General features: G+C 28.9%; 2 protein-coding genes across 3 annotated transcripts in view; both read right to left on the bottom strand.

The window, feature by feature from the left end:
- The window catches only part of fry (Protein furry), a 53281-nt gene that overhangs the window by 17701 nt on the left and 10897 nt on the right, over positions 1 to 24683 (bottom strand). Inside the window, 2 exon segments of the mRNA XM_071888924.1 lie at positions 2443 to 2708; positions 12982 to 13116. Coding sequence (XP_071745025.1) covers positions 2443 to 2708; positions 12982 to 13116 — 401 coding nt within the window.
- LOC121117963 (venom serine carboxypeptidase) lies at positions 2710 to 12640 on the bottom strand. 2 transcript variants are annotated; one of them, XM_040712505.2, is made up of 3 exons: positions 12433 to 12640; positions 4351 to 5795; positions 2710 to 3278 (listed from the first exon to the last, which is right to left on the bottom strand). In XM_040712505.2, exons 2-3 carry the CDS (start codon positions 5458 to 5460, stop codon positions 2916 to 2918), a joined length of 1473 nt encoding a protein of 490 aa, XP_040568439.1. In that variant the 5' UTR covers positions 5461 to 5795; positions 12433 to 12640; the 3' UTR covers positions 2710 to 2915. The 2 variants fall into 2 exon arrangements, with proteins under 2 accessions (XP_040568439.1, XP_071745024.1); XM_071888923.1 differs by having other exon boundaries at positions 12421 to 12630.

Here is a 24683-nt window from a genome sequence, read left to right as displayed (position 1 = left end):
ATTAGATTGTGCAAATTTTATTAAAAAAATAAAATAAAAAACTTTAAAAGAAGAATTTACATTACGTGTGCTGAGGATAATGCAATAATTGAATATTCATTGGATGACCATTTATCAAAGTAGTCATTTTTGACTATTTTGATGAAAATTTTAAGATTGATGAGTAATATGTGACTCATTATCAAGTTCAAATACCAAATGCTCAAAGTACTACTCTTCATATTTATGAAGTAATAATAAATAAGGCGTTTTAAGATGAAAAATTGGAACTTGAATACATATACTTGAAATTATTTTGTACGCATCGCTTTTTTGCCTTGAATCACTTTAAAAATATTAATCTACATTTAAGAAGGATTTTTAACATATATAGGGGGGCCATGCCTGTTGAAGCTTCAATACTATATAGTATTAAAAGAAGTAAAACCATGATCCCCTATATATGTTAAAGATACTTCTTAAATGTAGATTAATATTTTCAAAGTGATTCAAGCCAAAAAAAAAAAAAAGTCACTTACAAAATAATTTCAAATTAATGTTTTCAAGTTGCAATTTTTCATCTTAAAACGCCTTATTTATTATTACTTCATAAATTTTATATATTGTACAAGTTACGATTTCTAAGTATCATACTCCAGATTTAATTACAACGGCAATCATTTTAATTATTAACTATACATACACTGAACCTATTACACTATCCAACTGCATTTTTGTCACCGCCTAAAACCCAGATTTATTATTGTTATTCAAGGAGTAAAATACAAAAACCAGCATTAAAGCTTTGAGTCGAAATAGGTTTGGCCTTTAGAGCCTTTAAAAAAAATAATGTTATTAAAGTATAATTACAACTCAGAGCCATATTTCGACATGAAATAACCCTATAGATGAAAATTAAAATTAAAATCAATTTATAAAAACATTGTGGGATATAAAAGATGAATCATTTATTACGTCATCGAGATTACAATTCCTAAAAAAAAGTGCTACAATGTTTTTATCAACTGATTTTAATTTTCATCAATAAGGTTCTTTCGCATCGAAATATGACTCCCAATTGAAATTATACTATAAAAACGTGATTATTAAATCAAATTTAAATAAATTAGGCTTTAAAGGCCAAAACTATGTATGTTGGCAGATATAAAAGTCATTTTCGTGTTTTACGGCTTAAATAGCAATAATAATGTGGGATTCAGCCAGCGGGCGTTCCAAGAAGGTCTCTCAGTGCTTGGGGGTTCCCCACAGATATTGGGTTTTATTTTAGAAAATGTATTGAATTTTGGGTCTTTAGTATATAATAGGCTAATAAAAAACAATTTTTATGTATACCTTTAGTTATTTGATTCAAGCGTGTATAGTGGATATTGCAGTCTTGAGCTTTATATTACATAGACGTTTGAAACCTTTCCAAACGTGTATGGTTTTTAACGTTTTAACAATCAATGAAACATTCTCAAATTATAGTGAAGCTTTGGCCACAGTGCCGCTACACGTTACAGACATTTGAACTACTGTTAATATAAAGTATTTGTGGATGTTGCTAAATCGATTTATGAAATATATCATCGACAATATAAATACTAGCTAAATATGTACAAAAAAAGAAAAAGAAAATTACAGTAAAATTTGATTAAATAAGTAACTTTAAGAAAATGTAACGGTAACAATAGTAACTGAGGAGATTGAAAAGTAAAGTAATTCTTGAATAAAGTTAAGAAAATAACTCATTACATTAATATTCTTGTAGCCTTGACTTTTTTTATGGTTTTGATGAAAAGTTCATTGTTTCCAAGACTTGAATTTTGTTATATAGGGTTCTTATTTCATTTTGATGAATTACAACTACTTGGGTATTATGTATTGACTGAGCGTGGGCATTTGAATGTGCCACAGAATACTTATTAATTGGAGATTTTCATCAAAAAAGTTAAAAATTACATCCTTAATATATCGTTCAACTAAGAAATATTCAATTATTGTACCAAATCATCCCTAATAGTCTAAACTTTTTATCTAATTTTTTGGTGACAAGGTACAGGTTGTACACAGCATATATATATAATTGAATTATAATAATATTATTCGAGTAGAAATGATAAGGAAACGTCAAAAAAGTGCTTGTAGAATATAGTACTACTACGTTTTGAACTCACATAAATAATTTTCGGTACAACTCTGATTCATACTTTGAATGATGATGCTCCAATAAAAGGTGCATTTTTCTTTAAATATAAATTTAAAATTATTCAATCACTAATTAATACATACATATGGGTAAGTATGTACGAAAGCATGGATGAATGTAATATGAGTAGGTAAATTTGAATGATTTTTTTAAAATACAAAGGAAATAAACAAGATTCAAGATACCTACCTAGTATTAGATAGGTAGGGTATAAACAATAGAGTGATTATTATAATTTAATACATTTAACATACTTATCTCTAATTGGGTCCTCTTGAGAGTGTCTCTTTGTATGTATGGTGCCTTTCTCAACGGAAAGATCTGTCTTTGAATTCGCTAAATGGGGATTTGATTCCGCATTGGTGGATGCTTTCTTCAAGGAATTTAGGCGATAGTAGGGCGGAGCTTCAGTTCTTTCAATTGTGCAATTGAGAGTCTCTACGGTTTGAAGCTCAACCATGATTTCATCAATGGTTTTGAGAGGTTGGGATCTTCCCAAATACAACAAAACTCTTTTAGCCTGAATTTAAAAAATGGGGGCCTTAGGGTTAGAGTACAGTAACAACATATGAAAGTATATAGTAGAAATCGCCAAAAAAAATAATTAATATAAAATAATGATAATATGTAATCACACAAACAAAGGGGAGCACGGAATGATAAAAGTTTGCTTTTGGATAATTATTGATATCTATTAATAACATTGTTAAAAAGAGTTTAACAAAAATCACTTCTTCGTTAGGAAGTCTTTCAGGATTTGAAACATCCACGCTGGCTGGTCAATGGGCACCATATGTCCACAGTTTCTAACGATAACGAAAGATAAACCAGCCGCTTTCTGAATATATCCCAATAACTGACTCTCACTTGTCTCTGAAACACGATACCAGTAGCTTTTTCGAGGAGCAGTTAACCAGCTTTTTTTACCCTTCCACTCTAAAGTATTTTCTAAAGCCTGGGATACTCCAGACAAGGGCAGAATCAAATCAAACATTCCATGGTAAATCAAAACATCAACGCCTGAGTTTAAAACAATTCCGAGCGCATCAATCTGATCCATCATGATGCTACTACCCAATTCATGGATAACCTTTAGGTGCAATATGAAGAAAGTAAGTTCAATAAAATAGGAATTTCATTAATAAAAATGATTTCTTTCTTTCAATATCTATGTACATATGTATGCATATTGTAATTGCATCAAAAGGGTTCACAAGTCGAGAAGAAAATTACTCTTGCCTTGTCAGAGGAAAATACTCAAAGGTTTTTCTTTTTAATATCAAAAAATAATTAATCTATGTAAGGAGGTCTGCAAATACATGCAAACATACATAAGTACATATGATATTCATTCTTCCTTTTGCAAAATATACATACAGGGTGGTTCAGATAAATTTGGAAATTTTTTAAGGCTTATAACGAACGAACTAGATAGGGTACAGGCATCATTCTTTTATTATTATTAAGCTACATTTCATGAAATTTAATCATTCATAATGACATCCACCATTCTAGATAACCTGAACCACACGGCGCTGGAAGATTTAGCAGGCCCAGGCTGCCTCGTTTGGATCCAGCTTTTACGGGTAATGGAATTCTTCAAGGCCTCCACAGACGAATGATAATTGGCACACGCCTCATACTTGACCTTCCTCCAGATATAGAAATCGCATGGGTTCAGGTCTGGGCTGTTTACATCCCTAAAATCCAGACTCCAAAAGTGAAAATTTTTGTGGTCAAGACATTAACACATTTTTTGGCTTTGTGGGCCGGTTCACTGTCTTTTTAGAAGGTCTAATTTATTCCTTGGACTATTCCATCCATCCAGGGAATGTAAATTAAAAGTGTAATATCAGAACCAGTACAATGACAAGCTGGATCCATCTGGGTCTCCCAAAGCTTCCAGTGTGGCCGAAGTTATCAAGAGAGGCGGATGACATTATAAATAATCAAATATCATTCAATGTAGCTTAATAATAATATTAAAAAATAGGGTTACACCCCATCTAGATCGTTCGTTAAAAGCCTGTAAAGACTTGCCCAATTTATCTGGACCACCCTGTACTTATTCTTTAATAACTAATTACAATTTAAGGAGAAAGAAATTGAGGCAAGAATTGATATTATTCATATATAAAAAAGGATCTACTAGTTTATTGAACCCTCAAGCCATCTGAAAAATGAAGATTTCCAACATGTAAAGCTTTTCTAACAATTGGCTTTTGAATATAAGGCCAAAAATCCCACATTGTCAAATCAGATTGGGACTTTGTAATGTCATATGCGTTGGTGTAGCTAAGTAGTGCTAGAATATCCGTCAAAACATTTTGTCGATGATCATTTGCTCTTTTAAATTTTCCCTGCTCAATCAAATCCAATACAATTTTTTCGTTTCGATGAAGAATTTGATAGGTTTGTTTTTTAATAAGTCCTAAATTTTTTAGAAAATCTGAATATGAAACATGATTGGAAGGAGATATCCAACCATTGCCAATTCCAACACCAGTAAGATTCATATTGACGATTGGATTTTCTAAAATATGTTTAGCTAATGATATTACATGGGTTCCCCCATAGGATTCTCCAAATAAATACAATTGAATAGGAAACTCATCAGACCAGTCTGGCAAATAGTGAGGGTATAATAGAGCAAACTGCTCTAGAAAATTTCCCAAGTCTATGGCTATACTTTTTTGTTTGATATGATATCCTGAAGTGACATTTTTTGTGAAACTAAATCCCGTTCCAATGGGATTATCGATGAATAGAATATTAGCTTCTTTGTGCCAGGAGAAGGGATTAAGTGTTAAAAAAGGCTCAGTGGACGGTATAGTCCGAGATTTTGATAAAAACGGACCAATTTCTTTGAATAAACCATATAAAGAAGTCGTTCCTGGACCACCTTGGAGCCAAATGATGAGTGGACGAGATCCAGGATGAGGATGACATGAAGGGAAAAACCAGAAAAAGAGATTTGAATCCAAAATATCATCAATTCGTAGAAAACCTGAATAGCTGACCAAGTCATCCTCATCATCTGGTCCAACTCCATAAACAAGAGATTCAGAAGCTCCTTCCGCAGTTTGGTTTCTTCTAATGTAATCTGTGATTATTAAGGGCTTTCCCACTTCATTTTCATCAAACTCCGGCTCATCCGGAAATTGGAACAAATAAAACTTTTTCTCTCCTGAATCATCTCCGTCAATGTACGAATGAATGTCTCTATTTCTTTTATAATTAAAATCACGAGGTTGACAGACTTTAAAGCACATTTTCTTATCATATAGGTATGAATCCGTGAAAAAAAACACTTGTAGGAAAATAAGAGCAATGTTGAGAAAAAACAGGGGAAATTATCACAGCCCAGGATATTTTATTAGCACGAAAGTAGTTGATTGATGAACCAAATAAGGATCTCCTGGAGCTTTGAGTATGTAACTCAGGTTGTTCTCTCACCATGCTATCATGTTCCATTTTGAACTCTTTTAGAGATTTTAGATATATATGTGCACGTATGTATGTGGTATAGATGGATGAAATATACTATATAAGAGCAGCTCTATCTACATACTTAATACATATAGATGACTCTTCTGTATTGTTTTGGCTTTTTGAAAGAAACAAAAAATCTCAAAAATGTATTTGTTCATTCTATACTCATTCAAGAAGTGTGGCTGTTACGTCAACCCAAAATCAAAAAATAATTTTCTACAAAAAAAAGAAATTACATTTTTTTAACTTGATAAATATGAAAGCTCTAATATATTGGTCATTTCTTTGGCTCAATTCAGAACTCTAAGCTAGATCAAAATACCATGTATATCACAATTTAGGAATTTTTAACTTTTTCATTATAATGAGCCAATATAAAAATGCCGGTATATTCACTCTGAAAAGATGGTATTAATTATAACTACATATAGTTACATAATATGTACATACTCATTGACTTTTGAAACGGTCAAAATAAAGTGAGCTACATTTTTAATAAAAAATATATAGCAATACTCCATTCATTCTGAATCTGATCAGTCTGAGTGTCTTTATCAGTGTTTATCTTTATGTCGTTAGCCCCTTTTTTAAATTTTCCAAAGGCCCAACAAATTTATATCATATAAATATATATTATAAATGAACCTATTTATAAAAATCTGAATGTGAAATATGATTGGAAAGAGATATCCATCCATTACTAATTCCAACACCAGTAAGATTTTATATTCACAATCAGATATAACAATGTTGATAATTTTTGAAAAAAAGAGGAAAATTAGTAACACCCCTAGTCGTAATAGTATGATTGATTTTTTCATTTTATAGCCAGTGGGGTTGAATATAAAAAAAAAAAAAAAAGAAGAGTTCCTATATTTTGAGACTTTTTTTTTAAATTACTCAAAAATATCTCATTTATTAAAAAAATGTTTTTTTAGGGAAAGAAAGCACAGAATTACGTTACAATATCAACTAAATATTTAAAAAGGGCTTCCTCACGATAAACCCAGTCCTATTATTTGTCCTTTTGACGAAATTCACCATTTACACATAAAAATGAAATAAAATGTTAGTTCAGTGCACTGACAGTCTAAAATCTTCCACATGATATCTGTAGAACCAATTACCAAGACTGCCTAGAGTATTGATGTGCAAACAAAACCCAATATATTTTATCTATCATAGTCAGTAAAAAGAAAGTATGTAACTACATATATATAGTCATTATTCGATAGAGTACTATTGGGTCACATAAAAACATGAAGTTTACCAGGGGCGTCCAAAGGCCTTGGTTTTAAATAAATTATTTTTTTTTAAACAAAATCAAAAATCCATAGCTATTTACAGAAGAAAAAAATTCACAAATTCACAAAAAAAAATAATTTGTTTGGGAAAAACAATTCAAAAATTCAATGTCAAATAGTAAATTTTTTTAGAAAAAAATATCTAACATCGTTTATTCTCAAAAAATTAAATTTTATGAAGAAAAAAAAAATCAAATTTCAGATATTAATTTTTTTGGAAAAAACAAAAATTCCTTCATTTAGGGGGAACCCCCTCCTACCCATCCCCTGCAGACACCTTTGTTGACGTAGGTTGAACATCCTTGGTCTATCTAGAGCCGTATATAGAATTTATAAGGCTTTATTCTGCTCACATAATTGGGGAAAAATTTGTTTTCAGACTGAGTCTTAACACATAAAATCATCCTTACTCAATTTGAAAGGGGGGGAGGGGGAAATCATCATTATAGCTTGTTTTTGTGTTGAAGAACCACAAAGAAAAATCACTGATCTTTTTCATGTATAATTCAAAAATTTAAATTATAAATTATACGCTGGATACTTAGTTAGTAATAAAGAAAGTTTATGTATCTGAAAGCAAGACGCAAGTACTCAAAATATTGTTTAAAAAGAAGTACTTTATATCTATCTTTGCAATTTTTTTATAATTTTATAGTAAAAACTTTTTAACTTTCTTTAAATTAATTCAACCTTTTAAATAAGTGTTAATATTTAAACTTGAGCATTAATTATATTAAAGAAGCAAGGTTTGACTGTATGAAAAATGACTTAAAGTCATTTTTCATACAAGGAATAACAATGGAGCAACAACTTGGAGTAGGGGATGCACAGCAAGTCATATATATTTATGAAACAAATGTGTAGCGAAGCTCAACAACACGTCCTATTAAAACAGAAAAAGAGAGTACATATCTTTAGTAATGAAAATTGTTTGTATTTAGGGCATGTGAAAAAGAAAAAAAACCCCAAAAATCAACATTGTACCCCTGACAATTTGAAAAATATTTTAGAGTAGAGCAGCTTAGTTCTTATAAGGTTTCTTTTGATCAGCTACAATCACTCGTGACAAGGGAGGAGGGGAGTAGGAAATCAACAAGGGCATAACAAGAATTACTCCCATGTTGATCCTCAATTCTACTCTTAGTCCAACAAGGACTTACAATTATCACTCCACAACAAAACCTCTTTTTTTAATGAACACACAAAAATATTCAATCAGCTCTTAAATATCAATAAATGATGTAGGGAAAGAAGTTCACTTTAACATCATTAAAGTTCATTTAAATAATAATTAGAACAGCTAAGGAAAATAAAATTCTTTCCAACAAAAAAAATAAGCAAAAAACAAAAACGGGCTAGCTAAACACTATTCATATTTCCGATATGATGTCTATATTATTAAAGCAATGTTTATGGACGCCTAATAACTCCAAACAATGCTGGATGCTTCCCATAGTTTGTCTAAATCTAAATGTGTGTAAATCAAAAAGAGAAGTATATGTCGTCAACTTTGATAGACGACATATCTACTGAAAAAGATTACTAAATAAAGGGCTCCTTACTCACTAATACGTTTGAATTTTCAAAATAGGGAGAAATAATTTATAAGAACACTAATATCTTGCAGATTATCAACATGTTCATTTTTTAGAGATTTTTTAGCTGGCCCGTTTTTCTGGAATTAAATATAAAGAAGGAATTTTCTTTCCCTTAGCAGTTGTCATAACTATTTAATTCCTAAATAGATTCAATAATATTACAAGCCTGATTGAACAATCTTGTGTGCTCATAAAAGACTCTGAGGATTTGTTGCAAAGTTATATTTAAAGTCCTTGTTGGACTCAGAGTAGAATTGGAGATCAACTTTGGAGTAATTCTAGCAAATGTCCTTCTTTATATCCTTTTCTCCTTCTCTCTTGTCACATCTGATTGTAGTTGATCTAATGAAACGTTCTTTCTCTCCTCCAAAAGATCCCTCAAATGGTTCATTCTACACGGGATTTTCATCACTAAACATGTACATTAAAAAACCTCTCTTACTATTTAAATAAACGCTTTATTTATTTGACAATAATAATGCAATTGCTCCCTCGAGCCATAGTGATTACAAGAGTTTATGATTATTTTAATCATCAGAGTAATAAGAATATTTTCTTTGCAAAACCAATATTTGTATGTATGTATGTATAATGCACTTTTTGAGTTTTTTTGTTTTTTTAGCTCAAACCACATTTTAGTGACATCTTCTTTGTGAACATACATACAATAACATTTTTGATGTTATTGTATGTGACATTAATTTATTTTTCTAATTAATAATACATATCCAGTGTGTCAACATAAAAAAAATCAAGAAAAGGAGAAAATCCCATTTAATATTTTATTGTATTTATGTACCCATAAATACAATAAAATATTTCAAAGACATATTTTTGTCAATTATAGACTTTGAATTCAAATTTATGGGATCATTTAAGACACCCTAGAATTTTGACTAAAGTTTAATACTTTATTATATTTAAGAGACTTAATTTGACCCGGATATGGCTCCTCAAATAAAATCTATTTTAGCATGCTAGTATTATTGTAATGATCAATTTTTTTTACTTTTTTTTAAAAGAAATCTAGGGAAAATTTTGACTTCGAGGAATACAAATGATATCCAGTCACAATTTTGAGAAAAATGATTCTAGCTTACTTTTGTGTTGACGAGCTGCATATATACATTGTAAATGGATAAATATATTGTACATATATACACCTACATTGTCATACATACTCTAATTTTAGTCATATCTGAGAAAAAAAAAAAATATTTATCCGTTTTGGTCTTGCATACACAATAAGCCGGCGTTCCGTTTCACCCAAACTATATTGTCTGACAACAGTTTCTGAAGGGGAAGGATCCAACAACACCCTTTAAACGTTAAATAACTTATACAGTTTGTAACATGTATAAGCAAATTGTACAAATTAATAGGGGCTAATTTTTAAATGCCAAATGCGCTCATTTCTCCGTCCCTAATAAAAATATGATTAACATTCTTAACTGGTTCGAATGAAGCAGATTGAATACGAATGAAATAAATACAGCATCACTTTAAAAACGGTGCCGAGTAAACAAGGACTAATACTATTGTTAGATTTTGGTCATTAATCCTAGAGCGGTGAAACAACTAATTCGGTCTTGAATCGATCCCCACAAAAATTATGGGCTTTTTAAAAGAGAAACAAAAAAAATTATGTGTGACAATTTTTGAAGAATTTGCCACCCACAATCTAAAATTTTGGTCCACACTTTTAGACTACGGCCTAGATTGGTCTAGAAAAAAATCACTTGAGACTGAAAATTGGATCTTGGATCGAGTCTTAGCACTAATTAATACATACATACATTTTTTAAACATGCTTGATGGACGATGATCCCTGAATAAATTAAACCAATTCAGTTGCATTATTCGAATTTCAATGGTAATGCTTATAAATATCATAAAATTATTACTACTGCCCTCGAGTATCTAGAAGATTAATTTGAAAGGCTATATATTTGATTTAATTACAGTTTATAGTTAATTGCTCTCTATAATAGTGTCAAAGAGTCAATTGCCTGCATACGTTTTTGAGTATCATTTACTCTCAAAGCCTAGAAGCACTCCAAACTAACAAAATATAAATGCTATGAAACATAGGCATACCGGGGGGGGGGGCACGAGGCTCCTAGGATTTACAACATCATTCCTGTAGTGACATCCTTGAATGCTAGATTCCCATATTAAAAAATCCCTATTCATTTAATGAAAATAAGGTAGAAAATAAAAAGCTATATATTTTATTGGGTCAAAGTTGAAAACATAACCTTCAATAGTTAAAAAAAAGGGAAGATATTTATCACTTATTCAATCATGTACAAATTCATAATAACTATAAAAAGTATAACAAAAATTTCAAATTTTAAAATGACTTGGTTTTAGATCTTTATTCAAACTAAAAATTAACTCTATAGTATGAAAATAAGAATTTAATTTGATAGAGTAAATATATAAGTAATGAAAATATTATTTTAGAGATCAATTATAGCTACTAAATTAAACGTAAACCAATATGATTTTTTTTAAACAAAAAGAAATTATGTGATAAATTATTTTTAATTTTGGGTCATTGAACACGGAAAAATGTCCAAAAATTTCAAAAAACACAACAATAATATAATTAAGAATTTGCAGATTTTTTTTTCAGGATGTAGATATACTACTTAGTCATAAAAATAATGCACATTTGAGATCCATTAGTTACAAAAATATGGGAGTCAAAATTAAGTAAATTTTCATCAAAAAGGGACCAAAATTTGTCAACACTCTTACTTTAACATCATCAATAACTCCCTCCCCCCTCCCCATTTGTATCCAATTATGTTCAAACTTTATGTGTAGATTAATATCACCCCTCACAAATTTTCCAAGCCAAGTAGGGGGCGGAGCATGACAGAAAAATAAAAACTACATTTTCGTCAACTAAACATACTCAGCTACACTATGGTAAAACTTAGTGTGTAAAAATCCAACAACCACATGTGTACTTATGCAAGATTTAATAAAAAAAATTTGGGTCCTACATTAGGAAAATATAATTTTTATATTATATATATGAATATCATAATTAGCAAATTTTTAACAGTGCCTATATATATGTAATATATAATTTTAACAATTCTGAAAATGTCAAGTTACGTAGTTGATTAAATCGAGAGATATGGCGGTTTAACGTTGGAAAAAATCAATAAAGCATATTCTAGACATAAGGAGTTTGTATTCCCTATAAATTATGCTAAACATTCGACAGGAACGGATCAACCTAATAGGTTAATGAGCATGAACATGAAGGACCTAACCTATTTCAAAATCCTTGCTATGTCCCTTCAATTGATATCATTAATTCAATATTGATATTTTGGAGTGAACCTACGCTGCCTTGAGTTGAAATTGAGGTATACAAAAATACAAATAGAGTGGGTGGATTTAATACTTTCCACTACGTCTGTATTATGAGTTTAAATAGATCTAATACATACATTTTCTTCTAAAGGAATAGCATTTAAGTATTTATGTAGGGGAAAAGAATTGATTCTGAAAAATATATGGATTAGATAAGAAAAGAAATATTTATCATCCTCTTCTACATATTTCCTTTGATGGTATATTACAATGATGATAATAAGAATAAAAATAATAAAGTTGCTGAATTGCTTTTAAAAAGTAAAAGGATATTTAATAAATAAGTATGTAGATTGTTGTAGAAGAAACCAAATGAGTGCCTTTCCTTTTTTGGGAAAAAAAGTATAAAATTTCAAACCTTGGACTATGAAATATGTAGAACTTCATAAGTACGTAATCAAATGTAACTAGTACTACGAATCAAATACATTTTTGAGAGCTATACAGTTTAACAGACATTTTTAAGACTTTACCACTTTTTCTTTTTTACACAAGGGCACCAACACATTTCACTACATGTAATATTGTTCTTCTTCCTTTTCAATATTTTAAATAATTGATAAATATGATATATATGATGACTAAATAAGTGTGATGGCTCCACTTCAAAACACATATATTGAGCTCACCATCCTTTGCAATATTTAAACAGAATAATTTTATATATTTGTAACAAGATAGAGAGAGGGAAGGAGGAAAAAAGAAGAGCGAAAAAGAAAGCACTACTACATATTTATGTATCGTAAATACATAATGCCGTTAAATCAACAATATGTCATAGTTATACATAGTATAAATAACCTTTTTTTATTTATTTTCTCAAGAGTTATATATCATAGTATATACATCGTATACATTATACATGTGTTGTAGCCCATGATGACTCAATAATAATAATAATAATGGGGGAAGCAGAAGATTGAAGATTACAATCGAAGGAAGAAACATAACATAAACTATCATCAAAGTGCTCCCTTTTACTTGTTAAATGTAAATAAATACTTACATATTCGATTAACTCCGTTGTAGCGATACCACAAATAATGACCAAATACCGAATGATGATTCTTAAATTCCTAGGCCAGCATGCACAGAGTGCAGACCAAAGCTCTTCAATCTCTTTTGGATGATCATCTCCAAACTGAAATATAAATACACCATTATTACACCATACTCGTACATAGCTATAAATAGGTATATAGTAAGTCATCATTATTTTAAAGAGGTGAATTAAAAGTATTAATAAACATTTAGTGCTCAATTATCAAACTGTGAGGAGCAAGATCTAGAGATTTTTTTTTTTGTATAAAGAAGGAAAATTTTGATAGTTAATCTTCACAACGAGACCAAGTTGTCAGTATTAAGGGTACGAGACAAGACCAAGGTGGATCATGAGAACCCTCGTCACTGACAAGTACATATTATTGTTCAAAAATGTCGACATATCACTAGACCTCTCATGATAACACATTTTTCGGTCCAATTAATTGCCCCAGAAATTATTGCGATCAGGGATAATATTCCTATTTTGACACCATTTTCAAATTATATAATGATAATTGTCTAATAATACAATTACACCCTTTTGAAGATCAATAAAATTTTATTTTTAAAGAGCATTGGAACTAGACATTTAAAATATCCAGAAGATATTTTACAAAACATCCACAAACAATAAATAAAATTATTTTAACCAAAAATGTTCTTGAATAAAAACCCAACAGAACCAAAAAATATATATATACAACACTAAATAAAAAGGTCTCACTTCGATTAATAATAAGCAGTAAGCTCAGACATAAAGACCCAACTGTCTATTAGGATCTTTGTGCAAAAAAGAGCAAACTTACAACAAAAACATAAATGAAAGATGATGCATCAACAGGTCATATCCAAATCTGTAGCTTAAAGTTATAGCTCATTTTAATTTATCGTGGGCCTAATCGATCTACTGCATATCGCGAGAGGCCTACTACATTACACACATTTTTTTAGATATAATTTCAGCTCTACGTAGTCAGTTTAGATTTCCATCAATAGATGAAAATAAAAAAAATAGTGGAGGATTCGAATATGACTTTAACTCGGTAAATACTTACAATTACTTTAGCTCGAATAATCATAATTCGAAACATTCAAATATGACTAAGCAAATTTATAGTATCCCTCAGAAGGGCAGTAAAAAATACAGATACTCCTTTCTTACGAAAAGAGGATTTGGTACATTAAAAGGGAGAAACAACACTCTCAAGTTATACATTCCATCTTGACCTAACTAGAAAATGAGTAAATAATCCTAATACGAACTCCAATCGACGTAGAACTAAAATTCACTAACTCGAACGAATTCATTCATTCCATATAATAGGAAAAAAAAACCTAAACTAAACTAGATTGAGACCTTCAGAACTTATGCAATCCGCGAAACAATTTAACAAGGCTGGTATATAATAATACCTATGAAAAAAAAAATTGCGATATATTCTCAAAAACAAAATATTATTACGAAGCAATGGTGAGAAAAATAATTTAATTTCACTAATTTTCTGTGGTTCAAAAGACTTGAGATGTGTATCTAAGATAATCAATTTTATGATCAATTATAATTGGTTTTTTTTTGGGGAAAAAGTTATCAGTCATTTAAATTGTACAATCTACTAGTCTTGTGATTTTGATATATTTTTGGGGGGAAGTGTTTTATCAAAATAATTACATAGAATAATAAATTGGGAAATGCGCTCTAATGAGGTTTAATATTGACATTTTACATTTTTCGTACGAATGCTTGTTAGCAGTGGTTCTCAAACTTGATACAGTGCGTCCAACCTGATAAAAAATATCAAGATATCCAAATAACTCTATTGCGAACTAAATAACTATAAAATAGTGGAGACTTAACCTATTTTCGACGTTCCTCCACATATAATTAGAGAGAAATCGCGTAGCACAGTTTGAGAAACATTGTTGTATAAAATTAAAAACGACCCTTTAAGTGAAAAACTTAACCTTTCCTGAATTTATAGCATTTAAATTTTGATAGTTTACATTATTACTAGTGTTGGGATTCGGTCTGGAAATCCGGCCAGTCTGAGACCGTTATATTTTTTGTTGGACCGAATTAGTTTGTTCCAACAAAAAAGCTCGGTCTAGACCGATCTCATTGAAAAATTTGGTTTAGATCGGTCTAAAGGAAAAGTTTGGTCTAGATGGGTCACAAAAAAATAGATCTAGACCGATTTTATAGATAAATTGTTTATAACATGATATCATATTCATTTTCAAGTACAATGACGTCTTACGAATTTTAAACAGAGGTAGCTCAGATGAATTTTAATCCTGTCGTCTCTCGTGGAATACAGAATTCGAGCATCTCTAGAGATGGATGATCAAGTAAGAAATATCTTTTTTCGAGTCCCTCTGTCTTCCTTTGGTCCTAACTCTTTGAGAACCTATAAGTCCACTTAATAGTAAAATAATAAATCAAACCTGTACGACTTATTACGTATTTACTAGAATGAATATTGTACTTATGACATTTTTTTGAAAAAAATCAATAACGGTTTATCTAGAAAAAAAAAAAAGAAATTTGGTCCCTCATGAGAATGAAAAAAATCGGTCCACGGTCTGAACCGAGTCTCCATACTAACTATTACACTTCAGGTTTTAAGAGATTAAGTATGGAAGATTAAAGGATATTTTGAAGTACTTAGACTATAAAGAGTAGCCATATTTTATTAATTGAAAAAAAAACTAACAATCAAAATTCCAGGAATAAAACTCAAGGTCAGTCATAATGATAATTACTTTTTATTCCACGTATTTGTTAATTATATCAAAGAATGTATTTGACTCATCTTGTTATAACTAAATAAGTGTCGACATTCGGTACTAGACATAATTATTTTTTTGGTTGGATCTTAAATTTTTTTTTCTAGAGCGAACTCAGACCGTAGATCTACATATAATCGTTTTCAAATCTTGGATCATTTTTTTAGATCTAAATATATAGGTAGACTGATTATTTTAGGTCTCAATATACATATGAAAAGACTTTTGTCGGTCTCAATCTATGGAGCGATTTTCTCCCTTATCTCCTGATTAACAAATTCTACAAATATGATTTATGTAAGACATTTTAGTTCTTATGAAGTTATTGCACCAATTAACACACATGACTGCATCAATAATTCATCTATAGAATCGCTCTAGATCAAATTTTAAATGATTAATTTAAGACTTGAATGAAGTTAATTGATTCAGTGAGTGATTAGTGTTTGAAGTAAAAGAAAAGCTGGAATATATGAAATTTCATATGTTTATTAGTTTAATTGAAATATATGTTTTTGTTAAATTAGGTTTTATTTCAATTTCAACGATAAATACTATTATTTCTTACTACTACTATTATCGATAATGAGAGATAAAAAAATTACAAACATCATAATTGATATTACAGCTAAAGTAACATTACCAAATCTATAAAATTGATGGCTAAAGACGCATATAATTTTGAACTTACAAAACAAAAGAAAAACTCAGATCTCCATATCCCTTCTACGTAGCTGAGTAATATGTCAAAAAATGACAGCTAAGCCTCGCTCTCCTCGTATATCAAATTGGATTAAACTATTTGTATCTACTTATATATGAATAGACAAACATGTCCTAATTTGTCAACTGTTTATTTTATTTTATTTCTTTAACGCTAAAAATAACACAAGTCAACAAAATATTGCTTTTTCAAAAATACTTTCAATTCAATTATATTAGTACTTGACACGCTGATTACGAAAATGTAATTACTTTTTTTCGTATCAAATCTAGTTTTGATCATTTTTTATTTATAAAAAAAGTATCCCTTTGTATAGGTTTAAGTCAACCTTTGAACAAGAAAAAAATTAGTTATCCCCAAGAAAATTAGTTTAATCTACTGAAAATTTTTATGTTAATTTCAAATATGTGCTTAAATTTTATAAGTAATGATCCAATTATGAGAGATTGCAATTTAAAAAAAAAACCAACTTACTTTAACGTTTTTGTTTGCAAAGGAATAGTGCCTTAATTTTTTTAATTGTTATTACGCCAAAGGAGTTCATTTGAACTGTAAATATAATTAAGATTTCATTTACAAAGGAGTATTTGGTTCTAAGAGGTCTAGTTCATATTGATTTAATTTTAAGAGATATATATTTATTACACTGGCTCTTAAATTTGTTTCCTCTCTCGAAATGTTAAGGGGAATAGTCTTTTCTTTTTTTTGTGAAAATGAACAATTATTTAGTTTGAGCCATATTGATTGATGTTTAGAGGTTGCAAAGAGTCTTGAAGTTGTAAATTTCACAATTTTACCTATAAAAAACTAAAATCAAAAATAGTAATTTATAAAAATAATTTATTTTCAATTCAGTTTTTGTATAAATTGAATATTTTTAATAAAAAAAATATGACTATACTGCGTAAAAAAGTTTAAAACTCATGTTATACATCAAAGACAAAAAAAGTCCGCCCTTTACGTTGTACAATAGTATTATATTTATTATCTTTTGATAAGAAACAATTAATTCAAAGATTGTTGTTTTTTTTTTAATTTTATTATTTATTCATGATAAAGTTCTCGATTTTGACTTACATTTAATATTTTTAGATAATAATTCTATTTTTTTCATGGAATTGTTAAATTTACAACTTCAAAGATTGTGAGCAACCTTTAAACTTTAATCAGTAGGGTTCAAACTTTTCCTTTCATCAATTTTCACCAAAATGAACATTTTTGAATTATGTTCCTCCAACATAAAAAAAAACAAAAACAGTATAATGCATAACTAAGATCAAAATTTGTATTGAAAAATGTTTTCTAAAGTGAAACAGTGCATATTTTTCAAAATGTCCATGGACTTCATTTATTTTATTATACGAGTAGTGCATAATATTTTAATTATTGATGATATAAAGACTTGAAAGATATATGCAGAGATTATAGGGATTTAAGTACTCCTTCTAGTTTTATTGGGAGGTACACTACCACCAAAAATACAATTTACTCCTTCCAGGGAAATACACTACCCTAGGTGTATCTCATAAGAGATAATCAATAGAAATATGCACTTTTTCAGGTGTCAAAAAAACTTAAAATGGCTAAAACTGCATTTTTATTCATAATTTATCTAAAGGTACATTTTTGGACAATGTTGTACGAAAAACGAACAAATATAAGGACCAGTCTAATTTATATCTACATATAAAATCAATCACTATAAATACAATCGATTAGGTTAACTTTTCTTTTATATAATTAAGATTCAAACAATAAGGTGACTTTTCAAATTTCGCAGGCAACGTATATTTGGTATGGTAGATTTTTTTTTATCTTAGTGCATTCAAAAAAGAACATATATTTATGGTTTAAAGCTATATAATATGTTTAGTTTGTTTGTGAGAGGAAAACGGTTAGAAGTAGTTTGCGTGTTTTGCGATTTTTGATATTGAAAAAAAAAGGATCTTATAATTTACATGAAATTTTGCCTAAAAATGAAATTAAATGCTCCAAAATACTTGAAATGTCGACAGTGACATACGATGAAATTGTTCTGAGTAAAATTAAATGGTTATAAGCGGAACAAACTCTACCAAGATGGCCGGGAAGAGTCCAATGACGAGCCTCACTCTGGTCGCCCAAGCACGTTGAAGTAGAGAAGAAAATTGTTTTTGAAAATAGTCGAATGGCTATCAGAGGAGATGCTGAGGATATTGATAAATCGCTTCGGTCGTGCCATGTATATTTTTTTTAATGTTTTGGGCATGAAAAGAGTGTCGGAGAAGTTTGTTCCGAACCTGCTTAATTTTAACAGAAATAATCGTCGCATGAGGATAACTAATGATATGTTGACAAATGTCAATGATGATCCTGATTTTCTCAAAAAGGGTCATAACTAGTGATGAATCATAGTTATACTTGTAGCGAACAAGTGTCATCCCTAATTATTGTCTTCCTCCCTTCCTTCTTTTTCTTTATTTTCCTTTTAAATATCTTAATTCTTTTTTTATAAAGTACTGTCTATATAATAAAAATTACTATAAAGGGTCGTATGAAATTAAATAAGAGACCATATAATAAATACATTATCAACCTTAGATCATTCAGCATCTATTGGTTTATTTACTCGCCCTCACTCGTATGCTAATGAAAAAAAAATAAAGATACCTATGAAAGGACATAGAGTAAAAAATCCGCAGAACACGCAAAATACTTATAACCATTATGTGTCTCACAAAAAAACTAAACATATTATAAGCCATAAATTATATGTTCTTTTTCGAATATATTTATATAAAAAAATGAAAAAATCTGGCATACCAAATATACGTTACCCGCGAAATTTGAACAGTACCCTTACTTTTTGAACATATCTCGTATATACTGTATAATATCTTTTTTTAATTGATCGTTCAAACAATTGAAAATGAATAAAATATAAATAACTTCTTCTTTATTTGATTATTTTTTTAAATTATTTTTGTTCAATTAGTTAGATTTAAACAAATGATAATGAAAAATAAACAAATCAATATTATTCTCGACTTGAATCTCATTAGTATTTAATGGGAAATTCAATAGATAGACGATGGCGATACATTCTTTTCATTCCCATTTTATTGTTTGAAAAATTGAATTATTTTGTTTACTTTGAAATTCGAATATAGAAATAATAAAACTCTATGAATATTTATGTTGTGTGTACAGAGTAGACTGTATCGAAAGGACAAAAGTTGAGAATTGGGTATCGACAGATATTTTTTATTTTGCATTTTATTCCTCTAAACAAGAAAATAAACATTTAACGTCCAAAAAAAATGGTCCGTCATAGACCCCTTTTGATTGGAAAATCGCTAAAATGTCGAAAAAAAGTAAATTTATTATTGTTTCATTAAATTTATCAATTCGAATCCAGTTACATAATTTTTATTTGATTAAGTATTATACTATGCAACAAAATGAAGGTCTTAGAACATTTATTATTGTAATTCAAGCCGTAGAACAAGAATATGAGCCTTAAAACTTTCAACAGATATCAATTTGGCCTTTAAAGCCTTTTTTTAAAAGAAACAAGTTTTTAGGCTATAACTACGATTCGGTGGCATATTTCGATATGAATGAAATATATAGATGAAAATAAAATAAAATATAAATTGATATAAACATTTTAAATTTAATTGAAAAATTAATTATTTTATTACTTTATCTTGATTGCAATTAATATTACTTAGAAGATAATATATTTTTTATTTTCTCTTCGAGTGCTTTATATCCTACATGAAGTTATAAAATAGTCCTTATATTTCAATTTAAAAAAATGCCTCGAAAAAAGGTCAATTTTGATTTATTTTTGGTCAATTTAGTTTTTAATATTTATTAAGATTTTTAAATATAATAAGCTGGTCAGGTTGCTTGAATATAGATTACAATAATATTCCAGGGGAAAAAATGAATCGTTTATTACAATTTATACTAAAATTATCATTAATAATTATAAGTAAGGTGATATTTAAGGGGGTTTTAAATACTTCATATTCAAAATAATTAATTAATTGAACTCATAAGCGATTCATTTTTTTCCGAAAAATTTATGGTAATCTATATTATTATAAATATATATTATATATAAATAAATATTAAAAATTTAAATTGATCAAAATCGACCTAATTTAAATCGAGCTAAAAAGTCCATACTATAACTTCATATATTATATAAATCACTTGAATAGAAAATGAAAACAATATTATCTTCTAAGTATGTAAGGTCCTTCATTTTACTCGATTGTTTAGTGGTTATATACATATTTTATTAATTGTAATCAAGATAAATTAATAAATAATTGAAGTTTTCAAATGCTGAAATGCTTGTATCATTTTTTTATTTGCTTTGATGTTCATCTATATAGGTCTTTCATGCCAAAATATGGCACTGAATCGTAGTTATACCCTAAAAAATTTATTATTTTTTTAAAAAGACTTCAAAGGGGCAAAAATATATCGGTTAAAAGTTTTAATGGTCATATTCGTGTTCTACGGCCTAAATAACAATATTAAATGTGGGCTTCAGCCTGCAGGAAAAAAAACTGTTGCATGGTGTTATAGATAAAACATATATTTTGCAACAATGTTTTACAATTTTTCTTTAACTTGCCTCATTGTATGACTATTTTTGTTCCAAACATGCTGCCAATATGGGGGGGAAAAATACTCATAATAAATGAAAAATATCAAACTTATAGAATATAAAAATATGCTTAAATAAAAAAATCAACACTAGATATTAAGGAATAATAAATAAAAGGTCGTATTTTAAGAAGTTTAATTGACAGTTTTTTTAATGCAAAATTATAAATTGGTAAAAAAAGGGTGTCTTATTTGGTATAAATGAACAATAAAAGAACATTTTATAATAATATATCAGACACTTTGTATCAAAAAGGAGATTTGAGTAGTAAAAATGAAGAAAAAAGTCTAAATAAATGCGCGTTATACTCGGTAACAAAAGATAATATTTATATATTGGCAGCATGCTTGGAACTAAAATACCCATCCTTTGAGGCAAGTTGGAGAAAGATTGTTAAAATATTGTGGCAAAATAAATGTTTCAGTTATAATACTTAAAAGAATGAAAATCCTGTAACTGGATTCAAATCGATAATTTTAAAGAAAAACTGCAAAATTGGCAGATGAGGTCATGTGTAAATTTTACTATCCCTACATTACAGATTTAAAAGAATTTCGGATTTTGTATTTTTTTTAAATAAATTTCAAATTTACTTTCTATTAGGTCTCCTCTAAATTATGGTTCCATCAGAATATATTTTACTGCCTCGAGGCCGTAACTGACATTTTAAAATATCAATTATTTTTTCCAATCTAAAAAGAAAGTAACACTTATCTTCTTGAAAATTTGACGGATTCCCTTACTTTTGACACACCTTAAAAAATTTATCAGAGAGGTCAAAGACCACCTAGACCTCTCCCCCAACACTGCGTCTACGTAATCCCTTGCTTAATTCATAATTTTATTAGTCATTTTTTATACTAAATATATATTAATATATTATTTCATTTGAATCTATTACAATAACTTGTTTACTTATGTATTAATGAGTAATATAACTGTAAACATTTGAACTTTAAAATGTACCACATCAATAACATACAAAAATTGCTCCTTTCATGTATCGGAAATCAAATGGAATATCTATTATTGGATTATACTTTATATTATTGCATTGCCGTAACTATGAGGTGCACTAGGGACTCGTGCTCCTCTACCAAAACTGAAATATATCAATAAATATTGAAATGTTATTGTATTAATATTTCCGAATTGTGACCATATCCTAGATTCTCGTGCAAAACAGTCGGGTTTTTTTAAATATGTGCTAGATCAGTGACTACATAAATGTTTAACAAATTATCTTTTGTAAAAAAAAAAAAATAAGTAATACAAAATTTCATGAATAAATAAATACAAATGTCCTCGAGTTATCCTGGCGACACTTCCTTGAATATATAGAAATGTATTTATTACAAGTAGGACTGTAAATTCTTCATATAAAATGCTTTATCTCATTTTTGGGATGCAGCTTATACAATCTAGTTGTACAGAATTCAAACTTGTACACGCCACGAATAAGAAATGAAACTAAAATTATTGTTTGATGTTGAAATGGTGTGCATTCATTTAATTTTGATTATTCTCAGGGAGTGACATCTTAGCGATATTGATTTAAAGAGCTTTTTTCAGATAGATTAATTTCTGCAAAATTTTCATATAATATATATTACAAAATAAATGAGGTCATTATTAGACAAAAAAAGAACAAAATGCCCCCTGAATATTATAATTAATATCGCTCAAATATCTTCACTTGTACGGATTCTTTTGAGCCAGCTAATGTTCAAGGTTCTACAGAAAAAAAAACAGTTATACAAGTCGGATGACGTTATTCTTCAAAATTATAGCTGATAGACTGAGAGTCTTTTCTCAGATAAAACTTAATCAGGTGAAAAGTATTAGTATTAGTTGCATAGGACCATGTTGCAGGTTTATAAAGATGCCCTTACGTGAAAAAAGAAACACTCATAATTAAGTATTTTCAAACTTTTAGTTATTTGTATATTCGTAAGCCAAATATACAAGAAGGGAACTACCCATAAATTGCCTAAAAATAAATCCATTTTTATGTTTGACATACTGAGTTAGACAGCTGATAATGTATATAAAATTGTTCCACCCCTACTCAAATAATACTAGAAACATGTAAGGGAAGACTCAAGCGCGCCCGCTACAACTTTAAATAAAATAAGTTCAAACGGCTGTTTGTCAACCATTTGTCATATTTATACGTGAAAAAAAAACTCCATTTTATTAGATTCAAATAATCAAATGTATAACTATACCTAAAGAAAAGGCCTGGGATAGGGTTGATATTGAAATTAAATAATTTCATGATGAATGTGATTTATAAATTTTAGAGGCCTGATTTTTTAAAATATAGTTACATGTTTTACTATTTAAATCTAATAAATGGTCGACAGAAGGCCCTTTGAATTTATGAAATGAAATTCAAGTAATTTCTACGTTCTTCTACTCCATTTGTAGCGGGTGCGCTTGAGCCTTCGCTTCAAGCTTATACCTATTTAATAATGCGGAAATAAAAAGAAATATCTCACCCAACAATCTTTTTTCCTTGCCTAATCACTAAAGTGTGTTTTTCCTTTACAAATGTGTCAACTCTATGTATACCATGTGTAAATCACAACTCATGTCAATAACTAAACATGTGGATATTATTTCATTAAAAATCAATTTAATTTTATTCTGGTATATTTATACACATTATATATCTATAATATATAACAATTATAAAGCAAAATTTGAATGTACATGTGTCTGGACAGTGTACACTCTTGGGTATTTATAATTACACCATTTTTGTTTCCTTCAATCTAAAAAGATGTTCCGTTAAGGAAATTAGGGGATTCCATAATGTGAACAAGAGATACAATTAGAGTATTCAGAGAGTTGATACAATTTGACTAAATTGATTGAAATATCTGTTTGGTTGTTTTTTATGCAAAAAATCTTGCTATTTGTCGTGAAAAAGTATTTTAAAAGTAGCATTAGTTCAATTAGTGAGAAAAAAAGTAAATATGTATGCAGTTAATCCTTACAGTCACTTTTGATCTAAAAATTCAATGTAGTCATATTAATGAAATCTCGCAGGCGTTTTGCATGTAGCATTGAGCGTGTGCTTCCTTTTAATAAAGAAAAACATTTACGTATAAAATTGTATAAAAATTAAAAACGGTATTTAAAAATGAATAAAATATCGCAGGCCTTTGATTCAACTAAATAATATCGGATAAAAAATAATCAATGTCACTTTAGATTAAGTTAAGTAAGAAACGTATACATCTAAAACAGTCAGGTATAATTTTTAAGTCTTAAGTACTACCTGGCTCAACAAGTCATATTCTCTTTTTTTTCTCTCAAGCTTTTATTATTATTCTTTTAGTCTTGAGGAAAGAACATCTAATGAATGAGTAGGTACGTGTGAGTGTGTTTATGAAAAACAAAGAGTGACACTAATTATTTCTTGGGGAGTTATCAACAAGCGTATCTCTTCATTGACGCCCAATAATTCCGAGCAATGAAGGGC

The sequence above is a fragment of the Lepeophtheirus salmonis genome, chromosome 5 (assembly GCF_016086655.4).
Source record: "Lepeophtheirus salmonis chromosome 5, UVic_Lsal_1.4, whole genome shotgun sequence".
Lineage (NCBI taxonomy): Eukaryota > Metazoa > Arthropoda > Copepoda > Siphonostomatoida > Caligidae > Lepeophtheirus > Lepeophtheirus salmonis.
The sequence above is the reverse complement of the archived record's forward strand: the minus strand, read 5'-3'. Positions and strand labels throughout refer to the sequence as shown.

Bases quoted from the DNA above. Each gene is read 5' to 3' on its own strand.
- LOC121117963 (XM_040712505.2), bottom strand. From the start codon at position 5,460: ATGTGCTTTAAAGTCTGTCAACCTCGTGATTTTAATTATAAAAGAAAT. The intron at 3,279-4,350 runs GTTCAATAAACT...TTGCACCTAAAG, and splicing joins ATTTTTCAGATGGCTTGAGG to GTTATCCATGAATTGGGTAG.